Source organism: Varroa jacobsoni, unplaced genomic scaffold, assembly GCF_002532875.2.
Source record: "Varroa jacobsoni isolate VJ856 unplaced genomic scaffold, vjacob_1.0 scaffold_306, whole genome shotgun sequence".
Classification (NCBI taxonomy): domain Eukaryota; kingdom Metazoa; phylum Arthropoda; class Arachnida; order Mesostigmata; family Varroidae; genus Varroa; species Varroa jacobsoni.
Window position 1 is genome coordinate 331,126 of NW_019213208.1, and position 20,203 is coordinate 351,328.

A 20,203-nucleotide genomic window follows, 5' to 3' on the forward strand; every position below is an offset into this window, starting at 1 on the left:
TGAAAGTGGGGGGTCATGCGCATAGCCTCCTGCGATCCGCAGCTAGCACACGAAAAGCACAGTAGCGAAAAAGAAAAAGTGCGGAAAGGAGGCGAGTTGAGACAGAAAGTTTCTTGAACGGTCTCTGTTGTCATTTCCTCTTGCAAAACAGAGACGACAAAGCTCTTCCCATTCGTCAGCAGGCCAAGAACAGCACGCTAGCACTTTGAGTACAGAATACGGCCCCTACTGGCTACACCCAAAGAAGGGCGAAGTATGCAAGGAAGGCGACGAGGGCGGCAACGAATGAAAAGAGATAGTACGAGGCATTCGGAGGTACAACGACTCTCGAGTAACCAGCTACTTCTGGTGCTGTTGCTGCTACTACAACTACGATACTAACAACGCCACGAGCGCTGCCGCTGCTGCTCTTTTTTGCTGCTGCCGCTACCGTCGTTGCGGTACGATGAGAGAGTAAGCGTGAGAACTAGATTGCGTCAAGTACGAAGTCTTGCTACTTTCTGCAGATGTGAACTCCCGTTCGTCCGTGTGTCCAGCCACGCAGTTCTCGATTGCCATACCACTGATGTTGCGTGTGCCACTTGGTAATGATTGGGGGCCGAACGGACAGCGCCGCCTTCTGGTTGCCTGCTTGCGTGTCTTCCTCCGAGTAGCTTGCCAAGGCCATTTTATTGCCACCTAGTCTTGCCTGTGCTTATGTGCTGCTATCGTACAGAATCTGTGGCCAGCAGCGGCAAGATTGGTACGAGCAGGAGACCGTCCGACTGTCATCGGTCAGCTGCTGCTCCAAAAGACGAAAGGGAGCACTTCTTCTGAAAGCAAGACATAGGAATAGAGAGAAATAGAGGTAGACTTCGTCACAAACTCATGCCCCTCATTACCCGACGAGCAGTCGAAACGAAGTCTCGCAGACAGTGCGGGGGAAGGTAAAGCCAATTTCAGGTCGATGTGCAGACGACACATACATACAGCCTCTAAGGCCGCCCGTTTCTACTGGCTCGGTAGAAGCACAGTTAAGCTGCCCGCTCTAGCAACTACCATCACTGCTGCTCTGACTGCAATGCGAGACTGAAAACGGGTTGGGTTTTCCTAGGTTAGGTGCCGTCCGATTACAAGTGATTTCGTCCCTACTTCTTTACATTTCCGGAAGTACGTGTGTGCCACGACTCCCCCCTTGCGTCCTCGCCTTATTGGCCAATAAAAGCAAAGAGCCACTGGGAAAGGAGAAAGCTTGCTCTGGATTCTGGTCCAACATGCGGCCTGCTTAACGCCATAACCAAGTGGATACAGGACTCGAATCAGCTACTTACCAAATCCATGGGCTTACCCGGCCAGGGTGCAGAAGCGTGTGCACACTAAGGTAACACGATGAAAGGACTCAAGGTAGTATCAGTATCGCCAAAAAAGAAGGCTGTAGCAGCAATAGAAACTAAAAACCCAAAAAAGCCGCAGAAGCAGTAGCAACATAGCCGTATCTTTTGCTGCATGCCTTGCCGATCTCGTCTCTTGTCACTGATAGATTGCTTGAGGTATGTATATGCCTAAGTCATTGGCTAATAGTGGGTGAGCTAATACAGTAGTGATGCTTAGCAGCGGAAACGGACGCTCGTCGAATGCCCGATTAATTCCCAGCCAGCGCCTCTATGCCCCAGGCAAAACATTTCACTGAAACTCAAAGGAGAGGGAGTGCGTAAACAAGCAAGATCCTGACAACAAGCAGACGAAACTTGACTAAAGCCTCGCCTGGGTTCATAGCAGGGCGGTCAAACTAACTCGTTTGTTTGACTTTCTGGCTCGCCCATACCTTATAAATATACTTGGTGCTAGTGGCTTAAAGAGCATTGATGTTGTTGTTGTTGCCGTGGTTGTCGCGGTCGTCATCGATAACCCCCCTCTCAGATGGACCTTTGGAGGCGGTAAGCGACCTAAATACTGTGACAAGCAGACTGACTGCCACCGCGCACTCACGCAGTCTGTCTGCGTGAGTACGTTGTTCGAGTTTTCGCCTGTGGCTATCAGGATAGGTCCAGTCAAGTCCGGCTAGCACCACGACGACTGCTAATGCTGCTTCTGTCATTACCATAACCACCAACAGCCATCGTATTATAGGAACGAGATACTGGCGCTGTTCAGTTAGCCCTAGAGCAACTCGAGACGAGGAAAATTCGAATGAGAAAAACAGGAGACAGGAAGCTTCACGGCACGAAGAGACACCTAATGCCAGTACTCAAAGAGGCCGGCGGAGCATACGAAGTGTTTGGGGAGTAAAGTAGAAAATGAACGATCCAGCGCTCGACCTGCCATAGCTAGCGAGAAATGAACGTACGTGTGCAGCCGCCGTTGTGGGCACCATGTGGAGACTGTCACAAACTGTGGACCGTTCAGTCGCCTCCAGCATGCAAACATAGTTCTATATCATTGCTTCTCTGACTCCAAACAGCTCACGATCACAGCCGCGTCATCAGCGGCTTTCGCGCTTCGTTGCATGATTACCCGTTAGCCCATTAGCGCGTAAGTGGGTTGGGTCTGTCTGGGGAGCCCTAACTGGAAGCGCAACACCGGTTCTGAACTATTTTGAACTGTCGCCGCAGGAGCGCAAAGCAAAGAACAGAAACTAGGCGAACGGAGCCCTACTTGAAAGGTAACATGGCGCTAAGATATTAAATGGGTTACGAAAAATGTTCTTTTAAAATTTCGCTATTAAGAACGGAAGCTTCTTCCAGATATATTCTATCCCTTTTTCCGCCACAATAAAAAAGGGGATCCGTTATCATCTGTACTGTATTTTACCTCTGTGTGTGTGTGTGTCTGTGAATATTTACGCTGAACGTTATTACTGTGTGAATTTCATGCCGGAAATCGTAACGGATCACCGATGCGAGCACATCGAAGAACATGATATCACACACGCTTCATATAGAATTGAGAAGTGTAATTAGATTCATGCCCAAATCACATTTTCGCTCGTTCGTACTTCATCTTCTTCAGCTACTGTGTGCCATTAGAATGATGGAAAATCGCTTAATTTAGTTATAAATTCTTATGTTAGCTATATCTTGATCTATATCAAAATATCTCTTCATCAGTATTTGAGGGATTTTGGTAGAGGTTAACCTTTTTCAAGGAGAAGCTTCTGTCTTGAAAAATACACATTACAATATTTATACGTAATTGAAGCTTAATCTAATCCCCACAGATAAGGCTGTACGGCTCGTTGTTGCTTCTAGGTCTACAACGTTGGCTAATGGTTACTTAATGGATTTTACAATACACCTGACTTTTGAAAACTTTTTCAACAAGAACAGATGTGAAAATTTCCTTATTTAATATAAATATCCAGTTTTTGCAGTTTCATTTTACTGTGTTTGGTTTGTGAAAATACTAAGTATAATTCTGCTTGAAACGTACAACCTTCCTTAAGCTCAATTGTCCCAAACCAACCGACGATTATGGGAAGAAAAGAGAAATAGCATTAATGATCAGAAGTCTCTGACGGACCGGTATCAACGTCAGACAGCAGGAAATGTATTAAAATGAAAAACTTTTATTGATTTTTAGATTTGCAAGGCGCGGTCCCCGTCCTACACTCTGCATTCCTACTGGGCGCCATATACCGTATTTGGCAACCCTGCCGATTCCCCTTCACTTCTAACGACTTATAGAATGTTCGAACACGCACGTTATACGTGTGTACTTACTGACTTCGTTATATAATGTACATTAGTTTCTGGTAAATAGATAATCTTGTGGATGAAAAGCTTGTAAACTTATTCATAGGTGCTTCGTGCAGATGTCATTCTTCACACGTTGAAATTTCCAGATTTTCCGTGTTACGTACGTATGTAAATCATTCCCGATCATGATACAGGACATGACATCATTGTTGAAGTCGCGATTTCTGTCATACTTGTCACTAGGATCTAAATCAGAGCCTCAGACAAAAATGGGGATCAAAGCTACGTATTAGTCGTTAACGTAATCACCTGTGCCTTTTGATATATTCTCTATCCGACAACAGTAGTAAGCTAACGCCAGCTGCTAAGTCAGTCAACAGCAATACTCGTTCGTCTGTCCACTGGACGCAGCCTTCTACCTATCCTTGATGCGAGCGCCCAGTGTCGTCAACCAACCGGTGACGTAATAAGCTTAGGGCATGCAACAATGCCAGCTAGATTCTCAGACATAGCACCAGATCAGCGCACATACAAGCAGATTAGATCCATCGTTGTACCCGTGGCCGTGGAATATCCAAGACAGAATCAGCCAGCCTGCTAGCATCCCAAGTGTGGTAACTCTCTCGGAGCGTATGCGCTTGATTTAGGTAGACAGAGACGATATATGGATGGAAGATAGACGTACAAAGCGAAGGCGAGAAACAAAGTAAGAAGACAGACACAGGCGGGATGGGGAGGTTGAAGGTGGGAACAGCGGTAGGCGTATGAGTAATGGCCTGATTCATCAAAAAAAAATGCCAAGCGGTTCTTGTAGATATCCCGTAATAAGAAAGCCATGTGAGTGTAGACAAACGAGGGACGGCTAGTTCTTGGCTAGCTTATTTGGCTGTATCTTTACCTCTCTATTCTGAGGACCCTTACATCGCCTAATCAAACGGCGAAACTATAATAAGTCAATGGAGTAAGTAAATCGATTCCTGTATTTATTTTTAATCGTCAGTTTTATCTTACTAGAAAACTAAACAGTACCGCAGTTGTGCGCGTGCGCTCTAGCGTACGACATTCATCGTATAGATCCTCATAAAATTGCACACGTTCATAGAGTAGAGCTGTTTACCCCTTTTCCCTTATTCTCCCGACCGTACTATGTCGCTAGGTTTTAGTAAGCGGAATCGTGTTAAATCGTGTTAAAAGCGTGTTCAATCGGCTCAATGGTTGAACGGGTGACGGTGATTTCGTTAACTTTGTTAAAATTAGAGATCGCGAGATCTTTGGGAAGCATGCGACGTCGTTTAGAAGATTCTTACTTCATACCTATATATACGTATGTGTGTATCTGATAGTGTACTCACCGTCTGGAGGCATCGTGATATTTCTAGCAACCCACTCGCCGACGCCTACATTGTTAACGCCTGCGACTCGGAAGCCATAAGTGACACCGGGGGCAAGATAGCCCACGGTGTATGACGTTGTATTGGCGGGGATGGCGTTGTGTACATCCAACCAATCAACCTCTGCGCTGTAATTCTTTACCTGTAGGTGATAGCGCGCCACAGGCTGGTTGTTGGGGTAGCGAACCTGCCATCGCAATTTAACCGTTCGACTGTCTTCCGCCGTTACTTTGTTGAAGTTGAGCTCGGGAGGTTCTGTGACAATTCAAAAATGGTAAAAAAAAACAACAGAAATAAGGCAGAAAGTCATGTCACCACGGCGGCTAGCCTTCAGCCCTAAATTACAAATCGGTATTATAGATATGTACATATTGAGTGTTTTTCAGTGTTCTAGGACAATTACTTGGCTGCGTCCGGCCTTTATTCAAACGAGGTTCAAAAATAGAGTCAATCTCAAGTAGTTAAGAAACTCGGCAAAGGGCATTATCAGTAATGTTGTTGCGGGCCGTCTTTGGAGCCCTTGTTCCGAAGGCGACTGAATCATATTGCAGTTAAATAGTCAGTGATTCATCAGTTTCCTTATATTTTAAAATCAGCTTTCCTTTGCCCATGTGATATTACATTTTTGTTCTACAAATGTTAGCTACGTTGCGTGGTTGGAAGGGACCCTAAGCGTAGAAGTACTATGATGATTTAAGTACTACGTGCTGTCTCGGAGATCTCTACGCTCTGGAAGTTTCAGTTATCGCAGGGTCGTTGTGAAAGTGAGCTGCTGTTCTTACTATTGCCATTAGCAGAGCAACTGAGGTTTCTATTTCGCCAATATTGCAATATTTCTTCCAACAGTTATTATGGTTCCAATTGGACACTTTCGCTGTGTAAAGTTCGAGGTAATTGGCATTGATTCTTTATGTGACTTTGTATTGTCGCTAACCTGAATTAAGGTCTTAACGTGAGTACTAAATACAGTTGCGGCGCTACGCCCACAGTTGGAAGTTGGTTCTGAATTGGAACATTCAACTTCAGAGCAAACATCCCTTATTTTGACCACAAAATGTTCTCATAGTCGAATGGGCATAGTACCAGAGCTACTACGGTGAGAGAGAGACTAACAAAAGATGAAAAACACACAAAGTTTAGACATTCTAGTATATAGAAGTAGGTATTATAGTGCTAGGTCAATTCGGCAAACTGAATATTACGACAGTACCACAGTTAGCGTTCGACGGAGCCTTATTGATAATTACTGCTTTTTTTTTTTTTTTTTTTTTTACTATACCTACCACATCAATATAAGAAACTGTTAATATAATGGAACCTGTCTATGAATGTGTCAGTCTTATTACGAGTGGGACTATTATTAATGTAGTATATGCATTAGAGCTGTCCTCTACATCGATTTAATAAACAGATTAAGCTAGAGGGTGTTCAACTACGACGCTCAAATGTCTCACTGTCTTACATTTAACGAACCAAATATTTCGGTATAAGGAACTCACGTGTTGAATGCTCGTTTGATGGTGAAATGGCGTATCGCATAATAGAAAATTTTGCTCACCATTCTTGAAATATCCGATATATCCCTTCTTTACATAGTGGAGTTCCCCGCCTTTAACATCAATGCCCTCTACGCCTAATACCCGGGGAGTGAATTTGCACTGTGGACATGCTCCCTGTCATGGCCCCACTGGAGTTCATACGAAGTTTCTCTGAGGGTCTCTCTGCATTGATTCGGCTAACAGCCAAACGGTGGCTGATGTCTCTGCTGCAATATCGAGGACTCTTTTCATTCTCTTCTCCTTTATATCTGCTCGTATAATATGAAGGCACGTAAAATAGGACGGTAGTAGGACATTGTTCCAGCGAAAACGAGAATTTTTGCGAATGAATGACCTAGAACATAGAAATAGCGATGTTCGTCCAAGTGTACTGGTAGTGAGTGGTATATCCGTGTATAGATATGTTGTTTGTCATTATCGTAACAATGCTTACCAATAACTTGTACATGATGGGAAGACATGGCGGTCATATTGTTTTCAGCGTTGTATGCATAACAATAGTACGTGGCATTCTGTTCTCTGGAGAGGTCGTTAAGGAGTAGCTGCGACGAGCTCGTTACATCATCGTCCTGGACCGTACCGTCGCCTACGACCTGCGCATGCGAATCGTGAGTAAGATCAACAATTCGATGTGCCCCGTTGCCCCTGTTAGCTGTCACTCCTGAATCTGCTATCGGCAGTGATGCCGGTGACTGGGATTCACTACCGCCACCGTTACTAGTTACACTTATGGTAGTCGATCTTTCGTTTGCGCTGACGCCACCGCCGCTGCTGCTAGTCGCGTTATTAACACTGATGGAATCAGATGTTGTGACAGTGGTCTCATTTCGTCCCACTGCCAACCACCACGGATCGCTGGGGCCAGAGGCCAGGGGTCCTCGAGACCAGACCAGGAGCATGCGGTGAGGCCATGCCGTTACCCGGCACGTCAGCGATGTGTTACCGTGCAACGGAGGTTCACTTTCACTAGCACTGACTTGTACGCTGACAGGAACTGCAATCGCATAGCAAAGCATAACACAAAAACAGTAACAAGTGGTTAGGAACAGATTTCAATATAAGAAGAGCATCACATTTCATCAACAACGGCGAAACCAGTTACAAGGTTGTTTCGCGCGACAAGTTGATGTACTTTGGGTTACATATCCTAAATAGACAAACATAAACTATAAATGTTCGGTCTTCTGTCAAGAATGATTCAGAAAAATGCTCTTTTCTTCCTAAATTCAACGAAAATTCACAGTACGAACTGGCCCCAGGTTTGCCATTCAGTACATATATAGAAGCTAACGAGGTTCTTCCTCTTCTTTTCCCCCTGTAATCTACGGAGTAAAAATGTTATTGCACTACCTCTTAGACTTCCGCTGGCAGACCTATGCAGTAAGCAGTAACAAGGTCAAGCATATATCGTAACTCTGAACTGCTGAACTTTGTAACCGCGGGGTCGTTGTTTGCTCTGAACAACATCACCTACTTGACATGATGATAGAAGAGAGTTTTCTGTAGCTTGAGTGCCCTCTCGCCCATCTTGACCCATCCCCAACGGTTTCTAACAATTGGGTGGAATCAAGCCGCCCAAGGGATTAGAGCCGATAGAAGACTTCCGAGGAAAAATCCAAAGGGAAGGGACCAACTTCTCCTTGTGTGTCATTGTTACCAGAACAACCGGCAACCATTGCCGCCGCTGGTATTTGACGTTGTTCCAATACAGGGGATCCATTTGGACGCGTTGAATTGACTCAAAAGTCGATTCCCTTCTTTTGGCTCAGAGAGAACGAATGCTCCACTTATGTCAGTGAGTAATGTCGATTGTCGGTTGGGCGAGACGACGCTTCCTGCGATTCGAGAAAACTCCATTTCGAAGTCTGGGACCTCCATTGGATAGAAAATTTTCGCATTGATTTTCGGGGATGGTTGAAGATTGTTTATTTACAACTTTAAGCTTCGCTTTAAGCAGCATAACAACACGCCGAAGGTATTCCGTGCATAAATTACACAAAAGCAGTGGTTTGGAGCTGCTGCACTAGTGAAGTCAACGTGGACCGCTGAGCCAGCTGAGTTTAAAATCATGTGCATTTAAATGACTGTAGGGTGTTTTAAAGTAGACACATGTTTTCAAATGATTGTACTTCATGAGATGACACTGGCAGGTATTATGGGGTAGTTTTTTCGTGTAGCCAAAATTGCACATACACATGATGACCTACCAAAAACAAAAACAGTCGCATTGCCAACGACAGGAAGCATAAAAATTAGGGCGCAAAAGGTTCAATGCTGCGTGGATACGTTCCCATGCCTGATCAGGCTGTCTGTCTGACCTTTATATCATTCGCTGTAGGTTCGGAACGCGGCCATCTAAGCGACATCATGAATTTAGTTATGCTCAGTATAGATATTTGCAGTTCTATGCAACAGACCAAAGCGTTAAAGATAAGCAGATTGTTTAAGGGAAAGCGGTCGAAAACTGGCTAAACATCATCTGCAGAATGGAGAGTCCACACCAAGCACTGCAAGATACTATTGCGAACTTTAACAAAATATTGTCGTTTTTTAGCTAGTTTCTCGCGTTCATTTAAACTAACATCGAACTCGGCTAGCGAGAGAAATGCTTCCCTTTGCTTATTTTGTTTATTATTGATGTACCTTCAGTGACTGATGGAATAGGCCATAAATTGAACATGAAGTAGTTGCAGGCAACAAAACCTTGACGACGTCTGCTAAAATCATTCTTCTATGCATTCATATGCTATACTTGACAAGAAGTAACCTAATTTTAACCGTCGATATCGTGTAGCTAACCTACAGTAGACGTGGATCACTGTAGATATTGCTGATATTCGATCATCGTTGCTAGTATTTTACGTGAATCAGCCGTTGTAGGAAAGCTGATTAGACAACAGAGAAGCTCTATTGCGTATAGGAGCGTCTACAGCTTTATACTTATGCCTCTTATAAAGCCGCCGAACATTTTGAATTCTTTTCCGAGGACAAAAATACCTCACCTGGTCTGGCGCACTAATTTTCTTTGGCAAATGAAGTTCTGTAAGGTATATGGTTTAATGCTTGTACATTTTTCTCACAGTTTTATTGTTATAGGAAAGCAAAGTAAAATTACATTTATATACTTCTAGCAGATTTCGGCAGCTTAGGCAGCATGTCAACAACGGTCAAAAAAGTAACAGCCGGTAATTACCGATTTATGTGGCGCTGGACATTAAAAACGACGTCTTATGCAGTTTCATTCTTAAAGCGTCGATATCCTAGGCCGCAACCGCACTCGGAGGAAGGTTTATGGTAAAAATTCTAGTGGTGGTAGAGAGTCCGCGTGACGCTGCAGTGGTAGCGTACCTGTCTACCAAACGTCGAGACAGACACGTTGCGGTTTGTAACCGGGCGTAGAAACACTGCGTTTCGTGCTGGGAGCCAGCCGTCTTGAGCAGTGTTTAATGGCAGTGTCAAACGTACACCTCAAAGCGTTTTTTTTTAACTGTTATAAAAAACCTCTAAGGAAAACAGTCTAATGACAATGCAATGCCATTGTCAATCAGAGGGTCAGATATTACTATTTAATCTTATGTTTGCTATTTTATTTGAATATTCCTCGCTTTGCGTGGATGGGTGCTAGACATATAGAAATCTAAGCGCTAGCAGTCAAAATAAAAGTTTGTATTTTGTATTGTATATTTACCTATATATACCCCCAAGGTTCAGTAGTATGATAGCTAGTAAACATATCGTGCAACTTCAAACGATCATCTTGAACCCTACAGCTGGTCCACTACCTCAATGCTAAATATATGCGATACAATATACTTCAATAGCAAATGGGCTTACATACCACCAAAGCGGACCATGCTTCTTGTAGTAGCGTCACACGATAATTAAGTGACACGATAATTTCAGCTGTTTTGTTACAGACACATTTGTCCTATTGACAAGTTTCGTGTTCGAACACTTTCTTTTTAATCAATAATTCCTCATGTTATGGCAAAATTATGACCGCCCATGCTTCCTAACTTTATGTAGAGTTTGACGGGTCATGTAACGTAAACGAATTAACTACTCAACGTTATGGTGGATCCCGTGTCTTCTGAGACGAAACCTGCTCCTGCTATTGATCAAGTTGCATAGTAGCTAAAAAATATTTTTTGAATACTCCTCTATTTAAAGTGTTACGAAAGATCTGGATAACCCGTGGTCTAATCTGTTCAGTTATCTTTGGATAAACGGGCACACTTCCAACAACCAGTATACAACTTTATATATATAAGTGAACAACTGAGTCTCATGCTTTAGAAGGTAACTTTTGTAGTTGTTGAACCACTAATAATATACAAGATGGCTTGTCGTAGGTATAGCCAAATACAGAAAACGTATATTTCAAGTATCGAGCTAGCAATATTAAATTGTTCTCGACGAACAATTGTTGAAGTTCTTATAAGCTTCAGTGTACAGTCTGCGGTGCGCGATTGCCCAATAGAAGCTTCTAAGCGAAGTCTCGGAAAAACCAGGAGGTAGTGAAGTCTAGACACTCATTGAACTAGGTCGTTCGAAGGGAAAGCACTGGCCATCGTTAATTATTTCACATTGCTTCGTTGCACAGCAGCACTAGTGATCGAAGAATAGTCGCTGCAAGTTCTTTCGTCTACGCTGACCCCATCCTCTCCCAGCGATACCCTCAGCCTACTGTTCCGTTCGTCGGGTTCAGCACTCCGTTGGTGAAAAGCATCCCCTCAATAAAGGTCTTTGTGCACTCCCTCTGATAAAACGGAAACCAGAGTTGGAAATTAACCTAAACAGCTTATGGCCGATACCAGGACCCTTCAAATTAGAAGGCCTTCAGCATCCATATTCCTTCGTGTACTAGTCTGCTTCTCCATCGCCCTCCCAGCCTGCCCAAATTCCCAAGATACACTTTGCTAGGTTCAAAGCTCGTCTTCTCATTCCCGTTCCTGCTACTCGTTCCCGACTGCCAGTTTCCTGGAGCTGACTGCCAACCAACCAGCCTTCGCTCGTTCCATTTCAGCATTAAAATTCAAATTTACGAGGCACAAGGACCTAACGCCTTGCTGATGCTCCGCGCCCGCTATGTAGGTCTATAGGTAAGAGCGGTGGCGGCAATGGCAGTTGTGGTACAGACCGAGGCAGCCGTATATGGCGAACGTTGCAGTAGGCACACGAAGAGCGCATACGGACTTCCATCGTTCTTAACCTTGAGTGTTTACACTCCTGGAAGCTTTCACATTGTCGCTGTCGATATTGTTGGTGTTGTTATCTTCATCGCTTTCTGTCGTTGAGCGAAGGCAGCCCAAGGTGTCATCTGCTGTCGAATTACCCTAGTCAAGGGCGGTCCGAGGAACCATCCGCACCTAGAAGTCATCGTAATAGTAATAAAACTAATAATCATCCTAATAATAGTGGTGATATTAATACAATAATGCTATAAACAACTTCATTTTGGCAATGGACGGTGACGACGACGCATTTCGGCAATGGACGGTGATGACGACGCATTTCGACGGAATGTCGTATTAACTCTTCGAGGCAGCTCTTGCTAAAGTATTGCCGACGCCTCTGGCTTTTCTATGAGCGCGTGCAGCCACGACAGCATAATTTTCAGCGACCTTAGAAAAGGCCGTTGCGGAGGAGAGCTGCCAGCAGCAGAGGCGGACGGAGGATGGTTGTCACTAGCCCCGTCTAGTCCTTTCCTACCAGATATCTTCATGGGTGGCTACTAAGATAGCCAACTGACTATGCAAACAACTTATAGGGAAGATAAGGAAAATAAAGCAGTAACAGTGCATCTGTTTGGGATGCCTATGATGAACTACGGAAAGGCAAAATTATGTTAATCGTGAACGGACGATCATAGGGACATGTAAAGGTGTGTAAAGTCTTGACGTCGCTTCTATAATGCGAATCTCCTAGAATTCTACGGAAATGAAGCAAAATACATGATTATCGTTGGTTCAATTAGCCAATTCTAATCACGGATTTAATGATTAACCATAGATTTCCTTGTACGGTCTATATTTGGAAGAAGGCTTTGACATACATACAGATAAGTCATTGCAGGTAGAAATATGCAGGGTTCTGACTGGGGAAATTCTTTCCCTTGTCGATACCAGTCACTTCAAAAGTATCCAGTTAGCTTAAATACTTAAAATTGGCCTATTGTATTTTTACGGGTAGCCTTTATTCCTAACAATTCTAAAGTAGAGCAGTTCGTGTAGAAAATGCAAGTTCTAAAACTCGTTTATTTCGGCGATAAAGAATTTAAGTAAGTTAGTCCAATAAAAAAATTGTTTACGTTCTTGGAGACGGCTCTCATTCGATCTAATTTGAATAGCGAGCTTTATAAAGAAAATTTTACAGCTAAGATCGCATATGTAGGCTTACCATAGAGAATTAAAAACGTTGATTTAATTGTGCTTTTTTATTAGTTTAGAAGTATTTTAAACACTAATACTATTGATAATTTCAATTAGCCGCAACGAGTAATCTTAGAGTTCTTTTAATGAAACTTGCTGAAAAAGATTTTAAGTCCTTTATCTTTTCGAGAAACTCACCAACATTGTTTTCATTCTTTTGACATCGATGTTCCGGAAGTTCCTAAAGGGCACCAGCTCAGCTGAGACCTTCACGAGAATTATCGACCCCTTTATGTCATATGCACAAGTATAGTAGATCATCTCAGCGGCTACGGTAGCAGTAACGTCATGGCTGACATGATCGGAGGCGTAGACCGTGCCCATGTTACATGTATCTAAATAATACGATAACTTTTATGAGGGTTCAGTAGTTAGACGATGCTTAAGTTAAGTAATTTGCAGCAAATGCGTCTCGGCAAGAGCAGGTCACACTTCTCCAGACATCGGGATGTCTTAGCAACGGGTAGAAGAAAATAGGTGTATACGTATGTGGCTTCTACAAGCATGTTTTATGCAGGTGGCAAAGGTACCTACTTCATTATCGCATAAATCCAAGCAGGACCATTTGTCACTGATTACTTTTTACTCGATAGAGCGGGAGGCAAATATCATCATGGGGTGACCATCCCTATAAAGGCGCATGGGAAGACGTTGTTTGCTATTTGTTTTGACAGAATCTTTCCGAGCTTTTTTAACGCATTTTCTTACGCTTATCCCAAAGTGCATATATATTCTCCGCACGTAACCACCGCTTCCTAGATTGTGAAGAGCACTGATTTAGTCGAAAACCAGATTGAGTGAAGCCATTAATGTACATATATACAGACTTTGCATGTTTTGTAAACAACACAGAGATGCGAGAGGCACGATACTAGTAAAAGTCGTCTGCAGATTTTTCATCGAATGCGATGGATAATTAATAAATTTTTTGAACAATCATATTATATAAATTTGGTTTTCGGGAGAAGTAAAGTCCACTCTGACCTGTGCCATAGCGTCCTTTTACGGACTTCGTTATAATTTACCAAGTTACCAAGTTATAAGTTACCAAGAAACAAAAATGGTAGAGTGGATAGATAAAGAGACGAATAAATAGGTAAGCATAAGGAGAAATAGTCAAGTGAAGAACGCACATACTGATATACACGACTGTACGTTCCGATAGAGCCGAGTTTTGACATTCGGTATTAATATAAATATACATTGTTCAGTCATTAAAACCGAGATTCACTCGTTTGCTTGCAACCTTAAAAGTTATGCCAGAATCTAATCTCCGTATTGAAGTTATCGTCGATTGGACCGTGCCCATTTGATGATATGCATCCGGGCCAGAACAAAGTTAAAATGCTAAATATTGCTTCTCAAAGGCAATCTATTCGCTGTTTTATAGTTGGCTTTTCATGCGTTTGTCCATTGTAGGTGGCAAAGGACAAACGGGTTGACAAAGAACATGATCTCTTTCTCCGCTGGATATGCAGCTAACTATTAGTCTTGATATCTCTAGGTATTTTGGCAAATGCTCCCTTTTCTTCTCTATTCGTATGTTCGGCGACAATCTCCTTCGGTGCGTCGTTAGGCAAACTTGATAAGTGGTAATTTATTGCTACGGCTCACTTTAAGGTCTGTTGATCATTTCTGGGCTGACTATCGTATGGGTTTACAGATGCTTCATAGATCAGCTGTTAGACAATTCTAAGCCACAGTGTAGAAAACGGGACTTTTATATACCTTGCTATAGTTAATACTTATTCTGTTAGCGGATACAATGTGCTATGTGTAGTTCAACGAAAGACTTTTTGTTTGCATCTTTTTGTTGCAGCGTTAGTAGAAACATGTTTCTCTACTTTTCAGTAAGATCTTGACATGCTGCTTTTACCATAAAGTGTTCTCGTCAAGCACACAAAGGGTCACAATAATTATGACAAACCATGGATATACAAAATGTTTGATTTAAGGTAATATTAATTTCGCTCGTTCATCATCTTCTCTTCAATAAACCGGCTGCTTACATAAAAATCTTGTGCACATGCTAACGAGAAAGATCCTGACAAGTCGTACTCATTCTGACTGCTATTAACTTCGAATTCGGCTTTACTTGCCTAAAGTTACTCACGAATCATTTTTGAAAATACCCTTCCTTGGCTTGCGAATAACTTGTTAGCAACTGGTACACGTAAATTTCGTTGAGGTCTAGCTTAAGTACACTGGACACAAAAAGCCAGTAAGTTTAAATTTCACATTAGGTTAAACGTCGAAAAGCCTCACGAAAATATGTCTCGGGTTCTTCAGAAGCAGCATAAAACCTGGCAACAACGTGGACTCTGGGAAAAGTACCACATTTATAATGCCAATGGGAGTTGGTCTAACCCAAAAACATTGGATAATAATTTCAAACACGGACCTTCTGCCTCCTCCATAATGAGTTCAAGACTTCCAAGAAGATTTGCTGAGAAGCAGTCTCTCATTGTTTTTCAGTATCCCGTCGGCCAACATAATAATAATTACAAGTTTTTATACAGATTCATCGCCAGTGACGAAAAGTGAAGCCTTCGTGTAGATGTAGAGCACAAAAAGGAATAGGCAGCTCCGGGAGAAACGTATAAGCCCAGAGAGATGACGTATCCCTAAAAGATGACAATTTGTCGTTTGTGTGACTGGAAGAGTCTTATACGTTAGGACAAGTATGAAACAGTTAACAAGGACTCATGTAAGGCTCAGTGGCATCGAGCGAAAGGGGCTATTCAACAGAAAAGGTGCGGTAGACGAAACAAAGTTATTTTTCCCTACGACGATGCCAGGCTGCACATGGAAAGCACTGTGAAAACTGCCCCGAAAACGCATGAAAGAGTTTTTTTTTGCACCCATTATATTCATTGCGAGCAACTAACTATCACACTCTTCAGTTACGCGCAAATGAAATTCATGGTTGAAAGTGAAGATGCGCTTGAAACTTAACAAGACAAGTTCTTCAACAGCGGGTCTGAACATTGAACAACCATCAGTCAAGTAGTTGAAAGACGAAAGAACGTCGACGAACACATTGAAAAGGTACTTTTTGCAGAAATTGGATTAAAATGCTGCAATTTTCGTTATTACCAATATATGCTTTACCATCTCCTAATAAGGAAATATCGATTTTAGGCTTTATTGCTATCAATGCGCCCAAATCTGGCGCAGTTCGTATACCTAACTGGATCTCGCCTTTATTCGATTCTAATACATGAGGTTGTATTTTTCCCATTTGATCGATTTTTTGTTGAATGATGAAGAGACAAAACTAGTTCAGTTCTCGACCACGGGTTTTTTGCTCCAAGGTCAAGTGGAAAACGAGTCACGTTTTATCATTACGTGATCACCAGGCCGAGGTGGGGCTAAATGGCCCATTGCATTTCTAGCTTATATGCAACCACATATATAATTTCACCGAGTTAAGGAACTTAAGTATGCATAAAATTTTGACGACCAGTATTGTCAACATATACATTACGCTGCGAATGGTCACGATTATAGATCAGAATGTAACATAGATAACGGTTTATATCAAAATTTTCTTTAACCACTATAATTACACGGGTTTTAGTCGGGTCAATTGGGTCGGGAAGGCGATACGTACGCTCTTCCTCTCGTCTCAAACAACGCGCAAGTCATGCGCTTGTAAATAATACTTGAGCAATTCAAAAGTTGAAACAACCCCGTGCGGAGCTATGGTGACCAAGAATGAAAGGCATTTGCCATTTACCTTTGTTAAATAGCTGACTTCTTCGCAAGGGGTCTTCATCCCTAGTCCGTATAACTAAATTTTTTAAGACTATATGATCCAAAGTGACATTTTTGTAACCTGAATTGTAGTTTACTCATTTTAGCCGTATAGTAGGACAGTCATCGGCATATATATTGGCGTGGCTTTCCTATCCCGTTGCGGTAGTTAATTTCAACGGTGACGTTAAACGAATTTTAGCTTTTATAGCCTTTACTCCCCTATATATATATATATATATATATATATTGTAGCATTGGATACGACATATAAGTATGGCAATATGCATCGATAAAGCAAACTATACTGTAAAATTGGAGGGTCATCCGTAATCCTTCCAATTTGCGCCAACCAGACACTGGGTTCTATGATTTATCATGAAGCCCAAATTGCAGATACATATGTACTTTTTTCTTATTTATATACGCCTATAAGCTAATAGGAAGGTATCTTTACCTCTCAGGTTTCTAACTAAATTTTGATGGATTACCCGCTTCCGTCCAGAGTAGGCGCAGATATCGGAACTTAATCGTTCTGATATCGTTGGAGCGCTCCGTTCTTACCGCCCTGTTCGGCTTTGCCGGGTGGTACAGCGATGAGGGCAAGCTGTAGGTTATGTGGGTAAGGTAAATGATCGTTATTTGATAGAGTCGTCATAATCATCACTACTACCGTTGTCTAAGTGACGTCGTTGTGCGAGCTGGGAAGAAAAAACCTGCAAGCTATTTAAATTGACATTGTTCTCTATGTGATTTGATGATAGGGGTTTCATTTCATAGCGACAAGCTCCGATTATTTGCGTTAGCATGACTTTACGACAGCACGTAAAACTCGTAAATGATGAAATTAATTTTCACTGCAAATAATTTGTAGAGTGACAATAAATAATGCATTAAGACATCTGGCTGACCAAGTGCATGACGGATGCACAGTGACGTATCTTCATGAGGCATGTACACGCCAAGAAGGGAACTTGATACTGACGAAAGAAAGTCGCAAGTAACCGTCTTTCCTTTTTGTTTTGTCTTCACATTACCGAGGTTCACTTTTTCTGCACTTCGTCCAGCCGTTTTCAGTTTCTATTTGCCGCTAACAAAAAGAAATTTGCTTTTTAATGGTGATCGCTATTCGGTGGTAATTCGCTTTGATGTTTTGGTAACCGAAATGCAATTTCTTATGCTGTGATGGCGTAAAGAAAATTTTTCCGCCGTTTTATGTCGTTTCCGGACACCTCTGGCCACGCCAATCTAGGCACCGGTCAGAAAACAAGCATACGCACATGCGTGTGCCTTATGTCGAAGCATATTTGACCTGGTTCATCCGTGTGTTACAGACCCGTTATTGAGCACAAGGTTTTTGGCCACTCCGCTTGCTTTAGGTGATATAAAAACGAACGAGAAAGAATAAGAGACTGGGTGAGAGAGTCAGCCTCACCAATGTTAATTGGACACCAGAAAGTCAACGACGTGTAGGTAATCGAACAACGGTTGCAGCGACGGAACGAGCTACTATGTATTCTCAGCTACGTATTGAGAACAAATGCTCATCTGCTGATTACTGAGAAAATAAGATCCAGCTACTACTAAAGATAGCTTGACGTTCGGCGGCAAATTTGGATCGAAAGGATCGACTACTTGTCACCTCATTCCCATCCTTCTTCGCTTCCTCTTTCACCTTCCCCGAATCTTCGCCTCGACACCGTCAATTCTCCACTTATTTTCCTCCTGGTCCTTTTCTTTCTCGCCTCCCGTACCACGAAGCCGACGGCCCGAGGCCGTTGGTGATGGTGGGAAGTGATGGCGACTTGGCCAGTGTACATCTCCTGATGGTGCCGCATTAGGAAAGCTTGTTGTCGGCAACGCCGCAAAGACACCGATGGCGTCTAACGCAGAAATATCGCAGAGGAAAAGAGAGAAGGGCGTGTACCGAAAGGTGTAACGAAACGAAGGCTAGATTAAGAAGAAAAAAGAAACAGAGATATTTTGCCTTCTGTTCCTAGACGACAGCTTTTAATCGAGGGGATTGTTGGGTGGGCAGTTGCTATAAGAACCAACAGGTAATCAACAGCTAACCAGCCAGCCGACTCCTCTTAACAGGCAGAATTGTATGAACAGTAGCAGAAAGAAGGCTCGAACAAAAATAAGTATATATATGCTTGGGCACTGTCTGAATAATATTGGAAGCTGTATTTCTCTTAACGGCCAGGAAGATATAAAGGAAGGGAGACGGGGTGACTTAAGGCTCTGTTATTCAGTAGCCTCGCTCTATTGGACATACGTTATCCTGCCACGCAGCCGAAAAGGACTGACATCTACTGGACTACGTTGGATGATATGGCTCGAGATATACATTCAACAATTTTCTTTTTCTCTTTGGCTTTACCTTTAATCTAGTCAACGTATGTTACCAAGCAGCTAGCTCTACAGTGCATTCTGGAGATGACTATTTACTCTATTTATGTAGCTCGCGATCGGCGGTTGATTACGAAATAGGGGGTATTTAGCGGAATACTTCTAAGGGGTTTCAGGCTACTCGTGGCAGATAACTGCGGCTGTTCTATTTGCCCATGTTAGATGACTCAAGGGAATGAGGTGTTCAGTGCATTGGAGAGATCAGGTGAAAACGAAGACAGCAACCGGAAACACAGAGAATAAGGCGGTGTTCTGCTCGGGGGAAGAGTAATTGGAGACAGATACGTGCTATCTCGTCAGTCATCGGCTTGAGTAAGCCACGCAACACCGGCCGAAGGAGATAGAGCTTTTGCTAAGTATATATATGGTTTTAAGCATTGGCACATTCATCTGGTTGAGTGTAAAATGTATATGTTTCCTTACATCTGGTAGTTGATCCGTGTTCCGTCGTAATTAAGACCTAATTGCCTATCACCCATAGACGTAATAAAAGAAGAACAGTGCTTAGACGCCTCGAGGGATGCGTAGCCAGAAGGTTCTGGTACCACTGTCCTGCATCGCAATCTAATCAACTCCTGATTTTAACACGTATGTTTATATATATATAGCTATATACCAGGACGAAGTATTACTCGAATAACTAGCACCTTGCTCCTGAACTAATTCGTCGTGGAAGAGAAAAGAGAGCGAATCATCGAAGCCGAGAGACTGTTCAGCTTGGTAGGCAAAGTAATTGGCCAAGCCGCAGGACTAATGCTCGTGGTAATGCTTTTGAGTGTAGAAAAAATTCCTCCCGAAATGAGCGCTTCCCAAGTCGACGGTTCCAGTCAGTGTCGAGGTGCATGTATGGACGTGTCAGAGAAGGTAGTAGAAGCAAAAGTTCCGGTTCAACCAAGTAGAGAAAGCGTCGCAGAGTCACAATGACGGGTCGACAATATTGGGGATAATCACACAAGCTCAGTGCAGCGAACGCTGGACGG

At 42.8% G+C, this 20,203-nt stretch overlaps 1 protein-coding gene across 2 annotated transcripts in view; it reads right to left on the reverse strand.

The window, feature by feature from the left end:
- Positions 1–20,203, reverse strand: part of Ptp69D (Protein tyrosine phosphatase 69D) — a 184,071-nt gene that overhangs the window by 48,884 nt on the left and 114,984 nt on the right. For both annotated transcript variants that reach the window (XM_022831034.2, XM_022831032.2), the window contains exons 3-4: positions 7,058–7,618; positions 5,027–5,320 (exon numbers count right to left, since the gene is read on the reverse strand). In XM_022831034.2, the coding sequence (XP_022686769.1) occupies positions 5,027–5,320; positions 7,058–7,523 (760 nt within the window). In that variant the 5' untranslated portion in view covers positions 7,524–7,618. The remainder of the gene's footprint in view (positions 1–5,026; positions 5,321–7,057; positions 7,619–20,203) is intronic.